The sequence below is a fragment of the Equus asinus genome, chromosome 3 (assembly GCF_041296235.1).
Source record: "Equus asinus isolate D_3611 breed Donkey chromosome 3, EquAss-T2T_v2, whole genome shotgun sequence".
NCBI lineage: Eukaryota > Metazoa > Chordata > Mammalia > Perissodactyla > Equidae > Equus > Equus asinus.
The window spans coordinates 34,718,636-34,737,350 of NC_091792.1; the positions used below are offsets into that span (position 1 = coordinate 34,718,636).

At 35.0% G+C, this 18,715-nt stretch overlaps 1 protein-coding gene across 4 annotated transcripts in view; it reads right to left on the reverse strand.

Annotated features, from left to right (window-relative positions):
- Positions 1–11,807: 11,807 nt before the first annotated feature.
- TTC29 (tetratricopeptide repeat domain 29) overlaps positions 11,808–18,715 on the reverse strand; it is a 209,784-nt gene continuing 202,876 nt past the window's right edge. For 2 of the 4 annotated variants that reach the window (XM_070504862.1, XM_044767149.2), the window contains exons 12-13: positions 13,684–13,746; positions 13,112–13,381 (exon numbers count right to left, since the gene is read on the reverse strand). In XM_070504862.1, the coding sequence (XP_070360963.1) occupies positions 13,245–13,381; positions 13,684–13,746 (200 nt within the window). In that variant the 3' untranslated portion in view covers positions 13,112–13,244. Of the gene's footprint in view, positions 13,382–13,679; positions 13,747–18,715 lie in introns of all 4 variants that reach the window. The other 2 variants (XM_014838138.3, XM_070504863.1) reach the window with 2 other exon arrangements.

An 18,715-nucleotide genomic window follows, 5' to 3' on the forward strand; every position in this document is an offset into this window, starting at 1 on the left:
AATGAGTTAGGAAGTGTTCGCTCTTCTTCAATTTTTTGGAGTAGTTTGAGAAGGATAGGCATTAAATCTTCTTTGAAAGTTTTGGTAGACTTCTTCAGAGAAGTCATCTGGTACTGTCCTTTTGTTTTTTGGGAGCTTTCCGATTACTGTTTCAATATCTTTACTTATGACTGGTCTATTCAGATTCTCTCTTTCTTCTTGATTCAGTTTTGGGAGGGTTTCATGATTCTAAGAATTCATCCATTTCTTCTAGATTGTCCAAATTGTTGACGTGTAGTTTTTCATGGCATTCTCTTATATTCCTTTGTATTTCTGTAGTATCCATTGTAATTACTGTTCTTTCATTTCTAATTTTATTTATTTGAGACTTTTCTCTTGTTTTCTTAGTGAGTGTGGCTAAGGGTTTGTCAATTTTGTTTATCTTCTCAAAGAACCAGCTCCTAGTTACATTGATCCTCTCTACAGTTTTTTTTTTTTTTTTGGTTTCAATTTCATTTATTTCTGCTCTAATTTTTATTATTTCCCTCCTTCTGCTGACTTTGGGCTTTGTTTATTCTTCTTCTTCTAGTTTTGTTAACTGTAGTTTAACGTTTTTCTTGTTTATTAAGGTAGGCCTATATTGCTATGAATTTCCCTCTTAAGACTGTTTTGTTGCATCCCACATGAGTTAGTATGGTGTGTTTTCATTTTCATTTGTCTCCAGATATCTTTTTATTTCTCCTTTAATTTCTTCAATGATCCATTGGTTGTTAAGCAGCATGTTGTTTAGTCTCCACATATTTTTCACTTTCCAGCTTTTTTCTTGTAGTCGATTTCTAGTTTAATAGCAGTATAGTCAGAAAAGATGCTTGATATGATTTCAATCTTCTTAAATTTATTGAGACTTGTCTTACTTCACAATACATGGTCTATCTTTGAGAATGTTCCATGTGCACTTGATGAGAAGTATAGAGCAGAATCTTCTGCTGTTTTGGATGAAATTATCTCTCTATATATCCAATAAGTCCATCTGATCAAGCATTTTATTTAGATCCACTATTTCCCTGTTGACTTTCTTTCTGGATGATCTATCCATTGATGTAAGTGGAGTGTTGAGGTCCCCTACTATTATTGTGTTGCTGTCAATTTCTCCCTTTAGGTCTTATATATTGTTTTTATATGTTGCTTTATATACTTTGGTGCTCCTGTGTTAGGTGCATATGTATTCATAAGTGTTATACCCTCTTGGTGGAAAGTCCCTTTTATCATTATATACTGTCCCTTTTTGTCTCTCTTTGTCTTTTTTATCTTGAAGTCTGCTTTTTCTGATATAAGTATGGCAACACCTGCTGCCTTCTTTGCCATTTTCATGGAGTATTGTCTTCCATCCCATCACTCTGAGCCTGTGTTTGTCTTTAGAACTGAGATGTATTTCCTGAAGTCAGTATATTATTGGGTCTTGGTTTTTTTTTTAAAGATTGGCACCTGAGCTAACTGTTGCCAATCTTTTTTTCCCCCCTGCTTTTTCACCCACCCCCCAGTACATAGTTGTATATATATATATTTTTTTTTAGTTGTGGGGCCTCCTAGTTGTGGCATGCGGGATGCCGCCTCAATGTGGCCTGATGAGTGGTGCCATCTCTGCACCTAGGATCTGAATCAGTGAAACCCTGGGCCATCAAAGGCGGATTGTGTGAAATTAAACACTTGGCCATGGGGCTGGCCCTGGGTTTTGTTTTTTAATCTATTCAGCTATTCTGTGTCTTTTGATTGGATAATTCAATCCATTTACATTTAGAGTGATTATTGATATATCAAGGCTTAATACCGCCATTTTATCTCTTGATTTCCAGTTGTGTTATCTTTCCATTGTTTATCTTCCTTTGTATTGCTGACTGCTATTTCGGTTTGGTGGTTTTCTATGGTGGTCCTCTCAGTTTTCTTTTTATTTATTTATGAATTGTGGGTCTGCTCTGATCTTTTGTGTAGTGGTTACCGTGAGGTTTGCATAAAAGATCTCATAACTGAGACAGTCCATTTTATGATGGCCTCTCATCTCCATTAGCCTAAGCAGGTTCCATCCCAATCCTCTTCCCCTTCTGAGTTATTGTTGTCACTAATGATTCTGTTTTGTGTTATGAGTTTGTGATTAAATTGTTTATAGTTATTTTTGATGCTTTCCATCCCTTTATCTTTTATGTTATAATTGTTTGCTAACCTGTTCTGATAGAGAGCTGCAGTTTTCTGATTTTGTGTGTCTATTTCTTTCCCTGCTAAAAGCTTTGTAGACCTTTGCCGTTTTGTTTCACGTATGAGGGCTTCCTTTATCATTTCTTATAAGTGAGGTCTAGTGGTGATGAACTCCTTCAGCTTTTGTTTATCTGGGAAAGCTTTTATTCCTCCATGATATCTGAAGGATGGTTTCACTGCATAGAGTATTCTTGGCTGAAAATTTTTGTCTTTCGGTATTTTGAATATATCATTCCATTCTCTCCTAGCCTGTAAGGTTTCTGCTGAGAAATCCACTGAAAACTTCATGGGGGTTCCTTTGTAGATTATTTTCTTCTGCCTTGTTGCCCTTAGTATTTTTTCTGTTTCATTGACTTTTGACAGCTTTAATATTACACGTCTTGGAGAAGGTCTTTTTGCATTGATATATTAGGAGTTCTATTGGCTTCATGTATTTGTAAGTCCATTTCCTTCCCCAGGTTTGGGAAGTTCTCAGCTATTATTTCTTCGAACAAGCTCTCTGCTTCTTTCTCCCTTGCTTCTCTCTGGAATACCTGTAATCCTTTTGTTCCTTTTCCTAACTGAGTCAGCTATTTCTCAAAGACTTTCTTGATTTTTAAAAAATCTTAGTTCTCTCTCCTCCTCCACCTGAAGGATTTCTACATTTCTATCCTCAAACTCACTAATTCTTTCCTCTATAATGTCAGCTGTATTTTAAGGACTCTATATTATTTTTTTTATCTCATTAATTGTGTTCTTCATATCCAGAATTTCTGTTTTTTAATTTTTATAGTTTCAATCTCTTGGGGGAAGTATGTCTTCTTCTCGTTAATTTTCTTTCCTGCGCTCATTGAACAGTCTTTCTGAGTTTTCTTGTGACTACTTGAGTTCCTCTATGATAGCTATTTCGAATTCTCTGTCATTCAGATTGTAAATTTCTGTGACTTCAGGGTTGATGTCTGGAGATTTGTCATTCTCCTTTTGTTCTGAATTATTGTTGTAGTTTCTCTCGGTGTTTGATGAACTAATCTTTTGCTGGCTCATTTGTGGTAGTTTCAGGTCACAGATTCCACCTACCACCACTGGGGGGTGGAGGGGGGAAGCAGGAGCTGTGTTTCTGATCCTGCTGCATGTGCTGGAAGTTGTGCAGGCATGGTGGCACTCCTGCAGCCTGGGATAGCATGCACATGCATGTTGGCTGTTGCTGCCTCTGCTTATAGTCACGCTGGCTGCTGTGCTTAGTGGTGTGGCTTCTTCACTCAGTCTGAGCCAGAGTCACTCATTGGGGCAGCAACAGCATGGTGGGCACTCTCATAGGCTGGGATAGCATTTGTGCACATGTGCGGGGCTGTTGCCACCTCTTCTTACAGTCACACTGAGGCGTGTTTCCACTTGTGGAGCCATGATGGTGCTCCCACAGTCCAGGATAGTGTTTGCCCATAGTCTGGGCTGTCTCCGCCTCCTCTTATAGTAGCACTAGCCTGTCATGAGAGGCCCTGTGACCTTGTTTGCTGCTGTTGGGGAAGGTAGGGGAGTGCTCACCTATCTCCACTGCTTCCCAGGGACCCAGTCCATCCACCTTCAGATATATGGCTGTGTGGTTGTATTGTGGAGGTATCCTCCATTGGTCAATGAATGTCTGTTTAGTTGTAAATCAGAGGGGGAGAGACAGAGGGAATAACTCACTCCACCATGTTGCTGATGTCCTCCCTCAAGAAAAGCAATTTTTAGTGAAGTATTAATGAAACCTACAGCATTTAAGTTTTTTTCTTTCTTTAATTTTCAGCCAATTCACATTATCTTTTTTTTAGTAAAGTCCCATGGCAATACTACTCTTCAGGGTATACTTTATAATTGCTATGGTATGTGTCTGCGTGGGGAGGAGAAATAAATATCAGTTATTGATAATAATAATATAATGTAATCACGAGTCCCTTAATGATGGGGATTATATTTTTAGAAATGCATCATTAGGAAATTTCATCATTATCTGAACATCACAGAGTGTACTTCCACAAACCCAGATGGTATAACCTACTACACACCTAGGCTCTATGGCACTAATCTTATGGGACCACCATTGTTGACTGGAATGTCATTATGTGGTGCATGACTGTATAGTCCTTGAAAAATATCTGGGTAAAGTAACTTTGGAAAGAAACCATCTAGTGCTTTTTACCTTAGGGGAAGCTATGTTCATTTCTTTTCCCAAAGACTCCTTCTATTTCACCTATAAATGTGACTCTTGAAAGTTAACCAAAAATGTCTTCTACATTCTGATATACACCATGCCCTCTGTGTAGATATGCTATCATTATCCTGTGAGAGGAAAGGAAGGGCCCTGTAAAAGAAGCAGTGCAGGGAGGGAAGAAAGACAGAGTCCTTCAAAATTTAGGTCAATGGATATCTACCAGTATATTTTCAGTGCTACCTAAAATATGGGAGCACAAGATATTTGCTTACTGTAACCTGGGACACATTTTTAAATTTTTTTTTTACCACTCTTAGAGAATCTTATTAGAGAGTATGAAAAACAGAAAAGGTGTGATATCATAGCAATTTTTTTAAGGTAGAAACTGAAACCTAAAGTAATCATAGTACATTATGGAATGTTGTATTTTAGGCACTGTCATTTTGATAAAAAAGGAATTAGAGACGACTGTAAATACTTATTCATTTTCAGTGAGTGGTCCTCCCTGCATTACTTATGGAAGGACATTTTATAGATAAGAAGTAGCATTTGATACAATTGTGATTTGCATCTGTCATCATCAAACCTTGATTTTGTCTTCAGATTTGTTTTCACTTTCACAAATAAAAATGACTCAAATTGAAATTTAAGGAGAAACCTCCAAAGAAACCTTTTGATTAAATCTATCAGAAGCAATAGCAGTGTGGCTGTTTAGCATGTAGATGTAAATTCCTGTTTCTATTGACCTTCCCTGCAGGTTTATGTTTGATATATCTAATTTCCTGAAGTGTTTTCTAAGTTGTGGGCATTTTGATTAAAAATATTCTCACAAAACTTTCCAGACATCCTTTCAAGGGATCTTAGAATTTATTTAAGATGACACTACTATAGCAAAATGCTGTTGGTACAGAAAAGTCTTCAGAAGAAAAAATACGATTTCGTTATTCAGATTTAGAGCTTCAAAGCTAGAGTTGTTCTTATGAAAGGAAAAAAGTTTTCTCATGGTTAATCTTACTTTTTAAATAGAATGAGGTGATGGGGTATTTGTAATGAAAATAGTTAAGGAAATACTTTACATCATGGTAGGAGAATGCTTTTGTCTTCAATATTTTTTATTGTTAAAACATGTACACACAATGTGTAGTGATGTATGTGGAAAAAAGTTAACCAATAAAGATGTATAAAAAGTAAAATTATTCCCACTTTCCCATTTCCTAGAGATAATAACAGGTCACATTTGGGTTTAGATCACTTAGTACCTTTTTCTATACACATATAAATACACACATAACCACAAATATACACAATTGTATGTAAATGACAATGTGATCGGGTTGAATTTATTCTATCACCACATCTTCCTTTTTGGTTTTTGTTTTTTTTAAAGTCAGATTTACTGAGTTATAATTTACATAATAAAATTCACCCTCAAGTGTACAGTTCAATTACCTTTGAGAAATGTATATGGCTGTACAACCACCACCCCAATCAAGATACAGAACATTTCTATATATAGAATTTCTATGTATACAGCTCCCCAAAGTTCTCTCATATCCTTTTATAGTCACTTCCCTCCCTCTTACCCCGGTTTTTGGCAGCCACTTATCTTATTTCTATTCTGTAGTTTTGTCTTTTCTAGAGTATTATATACATGGAAGTTTTGTGATTGGTTTCTTTCACTTAGCATAGTGCTTTTGAGATTCACCTTGTTGTATTTATCAAGAGTTGCTTTCATTTTATTGCTGAGTGGTATTTCCACCTGTGACTATATTTTTATATTGTCACAAATGTCTAAAAATGTTATATTTATATATATTTTATAATATATATAAAATATATATATTTTATATATTGTTTGTCTATTCACCAGTTGATGTACATTTGGGTTATTTTCTATATTTGTCTCTTATGAATAAAGCAGCTATATATATTCACACACAGGTCTTTATGTGGACATATGTTTTCCTTTTTCTTGGATAAATACCTAAGAGTGGGTTTCTGGTCATAGTCGTATGGTGTGTTTTTAAATTGATAAGAAACTACTAAACTGTATTCCAAAGCAGCTGTATAGTTTTGCATTACCATTAGTGATTTTGAGAGTTCTAGATGCTCCACATCCTTGTCAGCACTTGGTATTGTCAGACTTAAATTTTAGCCATTCTAGTGCATATGTAGTGATATCTCATTGCGATTTTAATTTGCACTTCTCTAATGACTAATGGTGTTGAGGATCTTTTCATGTGCTTATTTTCTATATGTGTATCTTCTTTGGTGACATGCCTATTCAAATCTTTTGCCTATTTTTTTTTTTTGTGAGGAAGATTGGCCCTGAGCTAAGATCTGTGCCAATATTCCTCTATTTTGTATGCATTGCTGCCGCAGCATGGCTGGATGAGTGGTATAGGTCTGCACCTGGATCCGAGCCCACAAACCTGTGCCACTGAAGCTGAACTTAACCACTATGCCACCAGATTGACTCCTGCCTATTTCTTAAATTGCATTTTTTGTCTTATTATTGAGTTGCAAGTTTCTTTTATATATTCTTGATACAAGTCCTTATCAGATATGTTTTGCAATTATTTTCTTCCAGTTTGTGATTCGCCTTTTCCTTTTCTTTTTAAAGAAATCTATATTTAAATTTTTTATTTTTCCAGTTTTATTGACATATAATTGACATATAACTTTATATCAATTTTAGGTGTATGACATAATGATTTGATATATGTATGTATTGTGGAATGATCACCACAATTTGAGTTAACATCATCATCTCACAGTTACAAATATTTTCCCACTTGTGATGAGAACTTTTAAGATCTACTGTTTTAGAAACTTTCAAACATACAGTACAGTATTATTAACTATAATCACTATGCTATACATTACATCCCCAGAACTTATTTATCTTATAACTGGATGTTTGTACATTCTGACCACCTTCACCCATTTTACCCACTCTCCATTCTCTGCCTCTGACATCCACCAATCTGTTCTCTGTATCTATGAGTTTGGTTTTTTTAGATTTCACAAATAAGATCATATAGCATTTGTCTTTCTCTGTTTGACTTATTTCACTCAGCATAATGCCCTCAAGGTCCATCTATGTTGTCACAAATGGCAGGATTTCCTCTTTTTTATAGCTGACTAGTATTCCATTTATTCTATATCTTCTTTATCCACTCATCCATCAATGAAAACTTAGGTTGTTTCCACATCTTGGCTATTGCAAATAATGCTGCAACGAACATGTGGATGTAGTATCTTTTTGAGGTAGTGATTTTCTTTTTTTTTAGATATATAGCCAGAAATGATATTGCTGGATCATACGGTAGTCCTATTTTTAATTTTTTGAGAAACCTCTGTACTGTTTTTCACAGTGGCTGCACCAATTTACATTCCCATAAATAGTGCACAAGTGTTTCCTTTTCTCCACATCTTTGCCAACGCTTATCTTGATAATAGCCATTCTAACAGGTGTGAGGTGATATCTCACTCTTATTTTGACTTGCATGTCCCTGATGATTGGTGATGTTGAGCTCTTTTTCACGTACCTGTTGCCCATCTGTCTGTCTTCTTTGGAAAAATATCTACTTAGATCATTTGCCCATTTTTAAATTGAATTATTTGTTTTTGTTATTGAGTTGTATGAGATATATTTTGGCTATTAAATTCTTATCATGTAAATGGTTTTCAGATATTTTTCTTCTATTTGTAGGTTGCCTTTTCATTCTGTTGATGGTTTCCTTTGCTGTGCAGAAGCTCTTTAGTTTGACGTAGTCCCACTTCTTTATTCTGCTTTTATTGCCTTTGCTTTTGGTGTCAAATCTGAAAAAACCATTGCTAAGACTGATGTCAAGGAGCTTACCTACTGTTTTCTTCTAAAAGTTTTATCATTTCAAGTCTTGTGTTCAATTCTGTAACCCACTTGAGTTTATTTTTGTGTACAGTGTAAGATAGTGGCCTAGTTTCATTCTTTTGTGTGTGACTGTCCAGTTTTCCCAACTGCTTATTGAAGAGACTATGCTTCCCCCATTGTATATTCTTGGCTCTTCTGTTTTAAATTAATTAACAATATATGTATGTGTTTATTTGTGGGCTTTCTGTTCTTTTCTACTGATCCATATGGCTGTTTCTATGCCTATAGTATACTGTTTTTATTACTATAGCTTTGTAATATAGTTTGAAATCAGGAAGTGTGATGCCTCCAGCTTTGTTCTTTCTCAAAATTGCTTTGCTTATTCAGGGTCTTTTGTGTTCCAGACAAATTTTAGGATCGTTTTTCCTATTTCTGTGAAAAATGCCCCTGGAATTTTGACAGGAATTGCATTGAATCTGTAGAGTACTTTGGGTAGTATGGGCATTTTAACAACATTAGTTCTAATCTATGAGCATAGAATATCTTTCAATTTATTTGTGTTGTTTTCAATTTCTTTCTTAATGTCTTATAGCTCTCAGTGTATAGGCCTTTCACCTCCTTGGTTAAATTTATTCCTAGATATTTTATTCTTTTTCATGCAATTGTAAATGGGATTGTTTTCTTAATTTCTCCTTCTGATAGTTTGATATTAGTGTATAGAAATGCAACCAATTTTTATACATTGATTTTGTATCCTGCAGCTTTACTGAATTCATTTATTGGTTCTAAAGGTTTTTTGATGGAGTCTTTAGAGTTTTCTATATATAATATCATGCCATCTGCAAATAGAGACAGTTTTACTTCTTTTCTGATTTGGATGACTTTTATTTCTTTTTCTTGCCTAATTGCTGTGGCTAGGACTTCCAATACTATGTTGAATAAAAGTGGTGATAGTGGGCATCTGTGTCTTGTTCCTAATCTTAGAGGAAAAGATTTCAGTTTTTCACTGTTGAGTATGATGTTAGCTGTGGGCTTGTCATATATGGCCTCAGTTATGTTGAGGTATGTTCCCTCTATACCCACTTTGTTGAGAGTTTTTTTCATGAATGCATCTTGAATTTTGTGAAGTGCTTTTTCTGCATCTATTGAGATGATCATATGATTTTTATCCTTTAGTTTGCTAATGTAGTGTATCACATTGATAGATTTGTAGATGTTCCACCATTACTGCATCCTTGGAATAAATCCCACTTGATCACAGTGTATGATCCTTTTAATGTATTATTGAATTTGATTTGCTAATATTTTGTTGAGGATTTTTACATCTATGTTTATCAGTGATACTGGCCTGTAATTTTTTTTGTCATAGTGTCGTCTGGTTTTGGTATCAGGGCAATGCTGGCCTTGTAAAAGGAGTTTGGCAGTGTTCCCTCTTCTCAGTTTTTGGAAGAGTTTGAGAAGGATTGGTATTAATTCTTCTTTGAAGGTTTGGTAGAATTCATCAGTGAAACCATCCAGGCCTGGATTTTTATTTATTGGGAGGCTTTTGATTACTGACTCAATCTCCTTACTAGTAATCAGTCTGTTTAGATTTTCTAATTCTTCATGATTCATTCTTGCTAGGCCATATGTTTCTAGGAATTTATCCATCATTTCTAGATTGTCCAATTTGCTGGTGTATAATTGTTCATAGTAGTCTTTTATGGTCCTTTTTATTTCTGTGATATCATTTGTAATGTCTACTCTTTCATTTATGATTTTATTTATTTGAGTCATCTGTCTTTTTTTCTTGCGAGTCTAGCTAAAGTTTGGTCTGTTTTGTTTATGTCTTCAAAAACTAGCTCTTAGTTTCACTAATGTTTTCTGTTCTCTTTTTAGTCTCTATTTCATTTATTTTCACTCTGATCTTCTTTATTTCCTTTCTCCCACTAACTTTGGGCTTTGTTTGTTCTTTTTCTAGTTCCTTGAGGTGTAAAGTTAGGGTTTTTTTTGAGATCTTTTTTTTTCTTAACGTAGGCACTAATCCCTATGAACTTCCCCTTAGAACTGCTTTTGTTGCATCACATAAATTTTGGTATGTTGCATTTCCATTTTCCCTTGTCTCTAGGTATTTTTAAATTTCTCTTTTGATTTCTTCTTTGACTCATTGGGTGTTCGGTAGCATGTTGTTTAATCTCCACATATTTGTGAATTTTCCAGTTTTCTTCTTATAGTTAATTTCTAGTTTCATATTATTGTGGTCAGAAAAGATGCTTGATATGACTTCAATCTTCTTAAGTTTGTTAAGACTTGTTTTGTGGCCTGATATATAATATATTTTGGAGAATGTTCTGTGAACACTTGAGAAGAATGTGTATTCCATTGCTTTTGGATGGATATGTCTGTTAAGTCCATCTGGTCAAACGTTTCATTTAAAGCTAATGCTTACACATTGATTTTGTCTGGATGATCCACCTATTGATGAAAGTGGAGTATTAGAGTCCTCTACTACTTTTGTATTAATGTCTATTTCTCCTTTCAGGTCTGTTAATAATTGCTTTATTTATTTAGGTGGTCTGATGTTGGTGCATAAATATTTACAAATGTTATATCCTCTTGCTAGATTGACCCCTTTATCATTATATAATGTCCTTCTTTGTCTCTTATTACAGTCTTTGACTTAAAGTCTATTTTGTTTGTATAAATATAGCTACCTTAGTTTTCTTTTGATTTCCACTTGCATAGAATATCTTTTTTTACCCCTTCACTTTCAGTCCTGTGTATCATTAAAGTTGAAGAAACTCTCTTGTAGGCAGCATACAGTTGGGTCTTGGTTTTTGTTTTGTTTTTATCCATTCAGCCACTCAATGTCTTTTGATTGGAGAATTTAGAGCATTTATATTTAAAGTCAGTGTTAATAGGTATAGCCTTGTTGAGACTTTTAAAAAAATTTTTAACGGAAAACAAAACAGACTCTTTCTGGCCATTATGTAATTCTTTGGGGGTTTTTTCTTCTCTCACTCTATTCCTTTGTGACTTGATGATTTTCTGTAGCAGTATGCTTAGATCCCTTTGTCTTTTTCTTTTATGTATGCTCTAGAGGCTTCTTCTTTGTGATTACCATCAGCGTTACATAAAACATCTTGTATTTTAAGTCTATTTTAAGCAGATAAGAACTTAAGTTCAAATATAATGATGTGTCCTTTTTCCTATTAGGTTGTCTTTCTTTTCTTCTTTTCCCCTTATTCCTCCTCCTCTTCTTCATTATCTTTTTTTCATAAATTATTTGTATTTTATGGTCATTAGCTTCTTTGATGTTGCAAATTCTTTCTCTGCTATCATTGGTCTTTCAACTTTGTTTAGTAAGCTTTTCACTGTATGAATATTTTTAATGTAGTCATCTATGCTGTAGTTGTTGTTAATTCTGCACTTGACCTTGATTTCTTAATTAAGAAGGTGTTCTCCAACCCAAGATTAGACACATAGTCTCCTGTTTGATTTTGGTATATTTATAATTAGATGATGTGAGCTGGGGAACAAATTATGGATATTGTTCCTGTATAGATAGCCAATGGTTTCAGCACATTTATTATATACATTATCCTTTCCCAATTGTTTTGAAATACCACTTTTATCATATACTAAATTTCTATATATAATTTGGGCTATTTCTTAATTCTCTTTTCTGTTCCATTGATCTGTTTCTCTGTTACTAAATAGCACCACCCTTTTAAATGATTCTTCCCAGCTAAACCATAATTTGAAAAAGAAGACATGGTGATCACTATAGAAGGTATTAAAAGATAAACTGAGGCATTCAAAACATTTTAAGAGTTTATTTGAGCAAAAATCAATTCAAATTGGGCAGCCAAACTGGAAAATATTAGGAGCACTCCACCAATGGAGCTAGTGAAGATGTGGAGGCAAAGCAAGGAAATTATTTGTTTAGCTATAGCTTAAGCAATTGCCTTATTTGGGAAAGCCTAGTTGGTGATTTATAATTGATCCTTAATTCCTATTTCTTAACATGGAGGCATTTACAGGCTTAGGTTTTCGTTGTTTATGTAGGTTGCCAAGTCTTTAGAACCATCTCAGTCTAATGGCCTCCTTGTTTGTCAACTTAACAAAGGTGTATTCTCAGAAACCTTCCTTAACCACTTTATTTCTCTGTCTCAATATTTTGCAAGACTTGATGTAGACAAATGAGGTTGATTTAAAGAGACAATCACACTTTAATTCTAATTTTACAGCAAAACAATACATGGAAGTCTCTTCTATTTGGCTGTTCATCCATATCTTTTATTATATCCTTTATAATAACTGGAAAATGTAAGTATGTGTTTCCTTGAGTTCTGTGAGCCATTATAGCAAATTATTGAAGCTAGGGAGGTTGTAGGAATCTCCTATTTGTAGCCAAGTCATTCAGAAGTACAAGTAACAACTTCGGACTTGCAATTGGCATCTGAAGTGAGGATAGTTTTGTGGAACTGATCCCTAATCTGTGGGGTCTGTGCTAACTTCTGAGAGTTAGTGCCAGAATTGAGTTAAGTTGTAAGACACCCAGTCAAAGTCTGCCAAGAATTGGAGAACTGTTTGATGATGAAAAACTCATGCATTTGGTGTCAGAATAGAGGAAAGACTTTTCTTTTACACAGGTAAAGCAAACTGTTTTGAACAGTACTTACTAATATAATTGTCTTTATTGCTTATAATCCTTTTATTTATGTTGAAAAGCTTCCCTGGAATTTTAGTAAAATTTTCCCACATTTATTGAGCATAGATTTCCTTAAGCTTATAATTATATTCTCATTAGACACAACCAAATTTTGATTGTATGATAGCACAGTTTCTTGTGGAATAATGGATAAGAGGAAAAATTTTACAATTTATTATATGAATAACTTCTGATATTTCAAGCTTTGGAATAAATTTTATTTTCATGGATTTGGATGTTTTAGAGTAAATTCTGCAATACAGAAGCCAATGAAAACATAGTCAAAGTGAGTTTTATTATAACTCTATCTGTATTATTTGTAACATACTCCTATTACAGGCATCAAAGACTAAAGTGACATGATAAATTTCTTCTTGCTTTATTGCTGACTCAAAAGCTGGTTTAAGTCTCATTCTTTTGGATATCCGGAAATCTGAAATATAATAAATTATATAATTAAATTTGATATTGAGCTAGAAAGTGAAAGACACTTCCTTTGAAAGATATTATTTTGTTTTCTGTAATTTTCAGATATAGCTTGAGATCAAAAGTATTTAACATTATATGATATTTAAATATAAATCTGTGATTCTTTTTAAAAACAGTGTTTCAGTATTAGTTTGTCAAGTGCTAGATGAACCTACTCTTCTTGTGTTTGGAGAATTTGATTACACTTAGTATTTTGCACAATGAGGATACTTAATGAAAGCTTTTTACTTGATTTATCATACCCACTTAGTTCTTCTTCCAAATGCTCTGAATTTTGAGGTAAATTTTCCATTGTGGATCTTCTAGACTCTGCCAAAGAAAAAGAGAAGAGTAAATTTAATGGTTTATCACAAATACAGTTTCTAGTTATTTTGAGCTTGAACCTAGGAATCTCTTTTCAGGGATATGTACTCATATCACCTGTGTCACCAGGGAAGATTGTATTGATCAAAGATGGCCACAATGGTATCTCCCACTCTACATTATGACCTTGCCAGTCCTCAACAAGAGGTGGAATCTAATTACCCTCTTGAAATTGGGCAAGCCTTAGGACTCTTTAGTAATCATTAGAATGTGGAGGAAGTGACTGCATGACTTCCAAGACTGGGTCAGAAAAAACTATGCAGCTCCACCTGGTTCTCTTGGAATGCTTTCTTTGGAGGAAGACAGCCACCACATAAAACGTCCTACCACCCTAAGACTGCCATTCGGGAGAGGTCATGTACAGATGCACAAGTTGACAGTCCCAGCTCACCCAGCCATCCAGCCATCCTGCCAAGGCTTCAGTTTGAGTGAAGCTGTCTTGGACCCTTCAAACCAGCCCATCTGTCAGCTGAGTACCACCATTGGGTGATCTTAATTGATCGCTAGCCAAGCCATACTCAAATTCCTAATCCACATAAACTGGCAACTGGAACAGACACCTTTTGGAGATAAGATGACTTGTTAATGCAATCCTTAGAAGGAAAATTAATTTAGAGAGCAATATAAAGCATCCAAATAATGAAATCAACTATGGGAAGTTTATGTATATAGACATGTTAATTTGTTACTTACCTTTCTTATCTGCCGTTTTACTTTTAACTTGAATCCACTGGGACTAATCTAATAAGATGCTTTTTATCCTTGCTTAAGACTGGCCTCAGTCTCCCGGTTCCCCTTCATTTCCTGTGTTCTATTTTTCATAAAGTTCTGTACATTTCTTATTTTGTCCCCATCTCCCACCCACCACAACTCTTGAAATATTTCCACTGTAGCCTCACTCTATTTTCTGACATTCCTTTTACTTTCTTGCTCTAACAGAAACTTGGCTGTCCTCTGAGGGCACTGCCAGCCCAGATGCCCTTTTTTGTTTTTCTTTTCCTCAGTCTTCATACCATTGGACCTGGAGATGAATGGGTGTCCTCCTCATCAGCCTCCCTTCTTCCTTTCCTGAAACTCATGTCATCAGTTTATACAATCAACTGTTGTGATTTACCTACAGCTGGAGTCATTCTCAGTTGATTTCATCACTGGCTAATTGTCACCTGACTAGTACTTTCTTAATTTAGCAATTTAAATGTACATGTAGAAGATTCTTTCCCCCTGGGCCTCAATTCCTTGAGCTCTGATCTTTTAGATCTTGCCCTTTACTCTACCACAGCCATTAATTCCCATAGTCATACTTAGACCTTGTCATTACCAGTAACTGCAAGCCCCCTCAAACTTAGTTTCCAGCATTCAACTACTTGACTGCCAGCTTTTATCTTTCTAGATCACTCCCCCTAGTACACCAAAATCATAAATTCTTCATCTTCACTGGGACCTCCAATCCTACTACCTTTCCATTGTTCCTCCCCATTTTGATATCTTCTTTCCCTTCTTTATACAATTTAAATTCTATGGTCATTCACCCCCTTGCATATAGCCTGACTTTTTTACCCTTTTCCCACTTTGTCATACACACTTGGCCAAACTATAACCCTAGTTAAATCCACCTCTCTTCCCATTCCTCTCCTGTACTGTATAGCTCAGTGTGGTTGGAAACAACCATATGACCAGGCCTCACTTTAAATTTATGGCCTTAGACATAAGGTGGACCCTAATGCTTTAGGCCATCCTATTAAACATTCCTAGTCCATTCATTTTTCTACTCTCCTAAATCACTGTTTAACTCTTTCTTCTGTTTTCTCAAACATCTAACTGTCCATATGCATCACCATTCTCAGCTCATCATTTATTTTCCAGTTTCATGGAGGAAATAAAAGACAGTAGGAAAAGTGTCCCACAAGCACTGTATCGAGAGTTACTCACCTACTTGCTTCTGTTCTGTATGCTCAGTCTTCCCTATGCTCTTATCTAAGGCCAACTCTTATATTTTTTCACTAGATCTCATCTTCTTTTGCCCATACAAGACATGGCTCCAGTAATTCCTTCTGCCTCCCACTAATCAGTTTTTTTTGCTCTCTACTCAATCTTCCCCATCAGCATATAATATTTAGGTGAAGTCACATGAATGTGGGCAGAATGATACATACTGCTTCTGGGTCTGAGTGCTAGACATGGGCATTAATTCCTACCTACAATTTCCCTTTTCCTCAGTCCTGAAGATGAAACTATTACTGTGATTTGGTTTCTGTTACGCAGACAACGACAGCCCCCTAAGTCAATGGTTCTCAACTGGGGGTGATTTTGCCCCACGGGGGACATTTGAAAATGTGTGGAGACATTTTTTTATTATCACAACTGGTAGATGGAAGTCCCACTGGCATCTGGTGGATAGAGGCCAGTTATGCTGCTAAATATCCTACAATGCTCATCACAGCCATTCTCCACCCACCTCTCCAACAAAAAATCATCCAGCTCAAAATTTCAATAGTGCAAGATTAAGAAACCCTGCCCTAGGGGATGGTGGGGGAACAAGATATAAGATCATGGTCCCCTAAATACCTGCAGGGCTCCCTTGTAAATGTAGATGGCTCACTTCAGGATTAAGGAAGAAACAAACTTTTATATTCTTAAATTATTGTACTTTTGGGACTCTTTATAATAAGCTTAGCCTTTACCTTAACTAATAAGTTCTATCATTCTTTTAGGTAAAGAACTACCTTGGGCTTCTCAGTTTAATATTTTTCATTGCATCACAATATATAGAAAATTCTAACATCCTAATGTCTGTTTCATACCATCTAAGGTCTTAAACTCAGCATTCCCTTTGGTTTGGCAGGATATAACAATATCTCTTAAGCTGGAGAAGTCTTTCTAGATTTTCCAAGTTCGAGGTTATGCTTGATTGGTCCCAAATAATTGTTCAGCATTCATTTCCCAGATGTTGAAGAAAGGTGATTTTTATTGCAGAATATTTCCCAAGTAGATTCTACGAGAAGAATAGCTATACCTGTAGCTATTCTTTTACTTAACTTAGACCACAATTGCTAGTTTAAACAAAAGACATTCACACTCTCTTTTTACTAGGAAATCTTAGCAACGATTAATTTACACAAAGGAACACCTGAACTCATCATTCAGGTGTTCTGATATTTGTATTCATTTCTAACAAGGTGAGCACCGCAGGATTATTGGACTCTTGGTTCCATCATTGTAAAAGCACTCATTTTGATTCTTAACTTAAGTTTTGTGCTGTGGGTCTGACTTATGGTGGGATTTGAGATGTTTGATCTGTAGGACTTCAAGGAAGCTAGGAGATTAGGACCAATAACACTCCAGCAAGGGAGACCAGAACCACTACAAAGCTGAGAGTGTGATATTTGTTTATACTGTCTACCATTTCAGTAGAAATAGGCACTTCTCTGTTTCTAATAGTAAAGACTCTCAAATGGTAGATTCCATCAGTAGGCAACAAAAAGATCTCATTTATGCCACCACTTAGCCTATATTGTACCAAAGAGCAACAGAATAAGTCATCAGATGCTGAATGGCAGTAAGTCTACCATCCCATCTCTTTACTTGAAAACAATGGTACATAATTTTCATATAGTACAGACTATATATAAATGAGATTTTTAAAATGTTATCTGTAGAGGAGTATGAATTGAAATGGAGGAGACACTATGTGGTAGTTTTGTGACTGAAAAGGCAAATGAATTTTTATAATTTTGGCATGCAAAACAGTTTTAGTGGCCTTATTCTAGAAAAGGGTAAATAATAACTTATACATAAAGGTTGTGTCAGAGTTTATAGACCAGACCCTTGGTAATGGATTCAACCTTTCCACAACGAATCAAAAGTATTGTTGTATGCTCACATGAATATACAGTAGTCATTACCTTAAATTTAAAACTCACTATAAGCAGCAAACACATAGAGCAAGATAGGCAGGCTGTATTGTATCAGTGTAGTCTGCAGAGAATTTCTTCATATGGTTTTTGCCTTGTTGAAATATATGGTGCAGTTCAAAGCTAAAGGGATTATTTCTGAATAGTCATCACAGAGGTTGATTACATTCGTATATCATATTTAGCTGGACCCTGCAGGCTATTATTCCATTAGCTGTGCTGGTCCTGCTATTGTCAAAAAGTTGATCACCTAATGTTAAAAGACTGCTTTCTGTTGATCTTATCAAAATGACTCAAAAGGTTTTGCTAAAAAATAAAACTGAGATTGTGTTTTATGAAAATGATTAAGAATAAATACTATGTATAAAAGATGCTCATATCTTATGGGTGATCTTAGCATTATGCCATTATTAATGATGAGATTATATTTTGCTTTAGTATTTCAGCACATTTTACCTAAAGTCATAAATTCAATTTTAGTAGAAATAGTATTGATAGTAGAGCCTCAGAAACTGATTTCTAAAAAAGGAACAGAAGTCTCTCCCTCCTCCCATGTATTCAAACCACACAAAATTAGCACCATGAATAAGCCCAGTATATCAATAGCAACACAATAGTACACCTACAATGAACAAATTATAATATGGTTTTCCAAGGAAACTGCACCAAGGAGAAAAGAGTTTTGAGGAAATATGCACATAAACTGAAAGCTTGTCATTCATACTTGATAATCAGAAAAATCACTTCAAATTAATTAATTAATATTTTAACTGTTTATTCTTTAGACAATGGTTGCGTAGTTTGACATTTAATCACAACAATTGAAAAATTTTAAAGAAATGAGTTAAGCATATATGCTTATAAACCCTAAATCCCGTTATCAAAATAAGGCATATTTCATTAAGCTTGACTTATAATGTATGTTATTATGAATTAGCTACAGATTAAGTAAGGAAATGAAAGTATATCTTTGAAAAAGATATTGACAGGTATGACTTTATTAT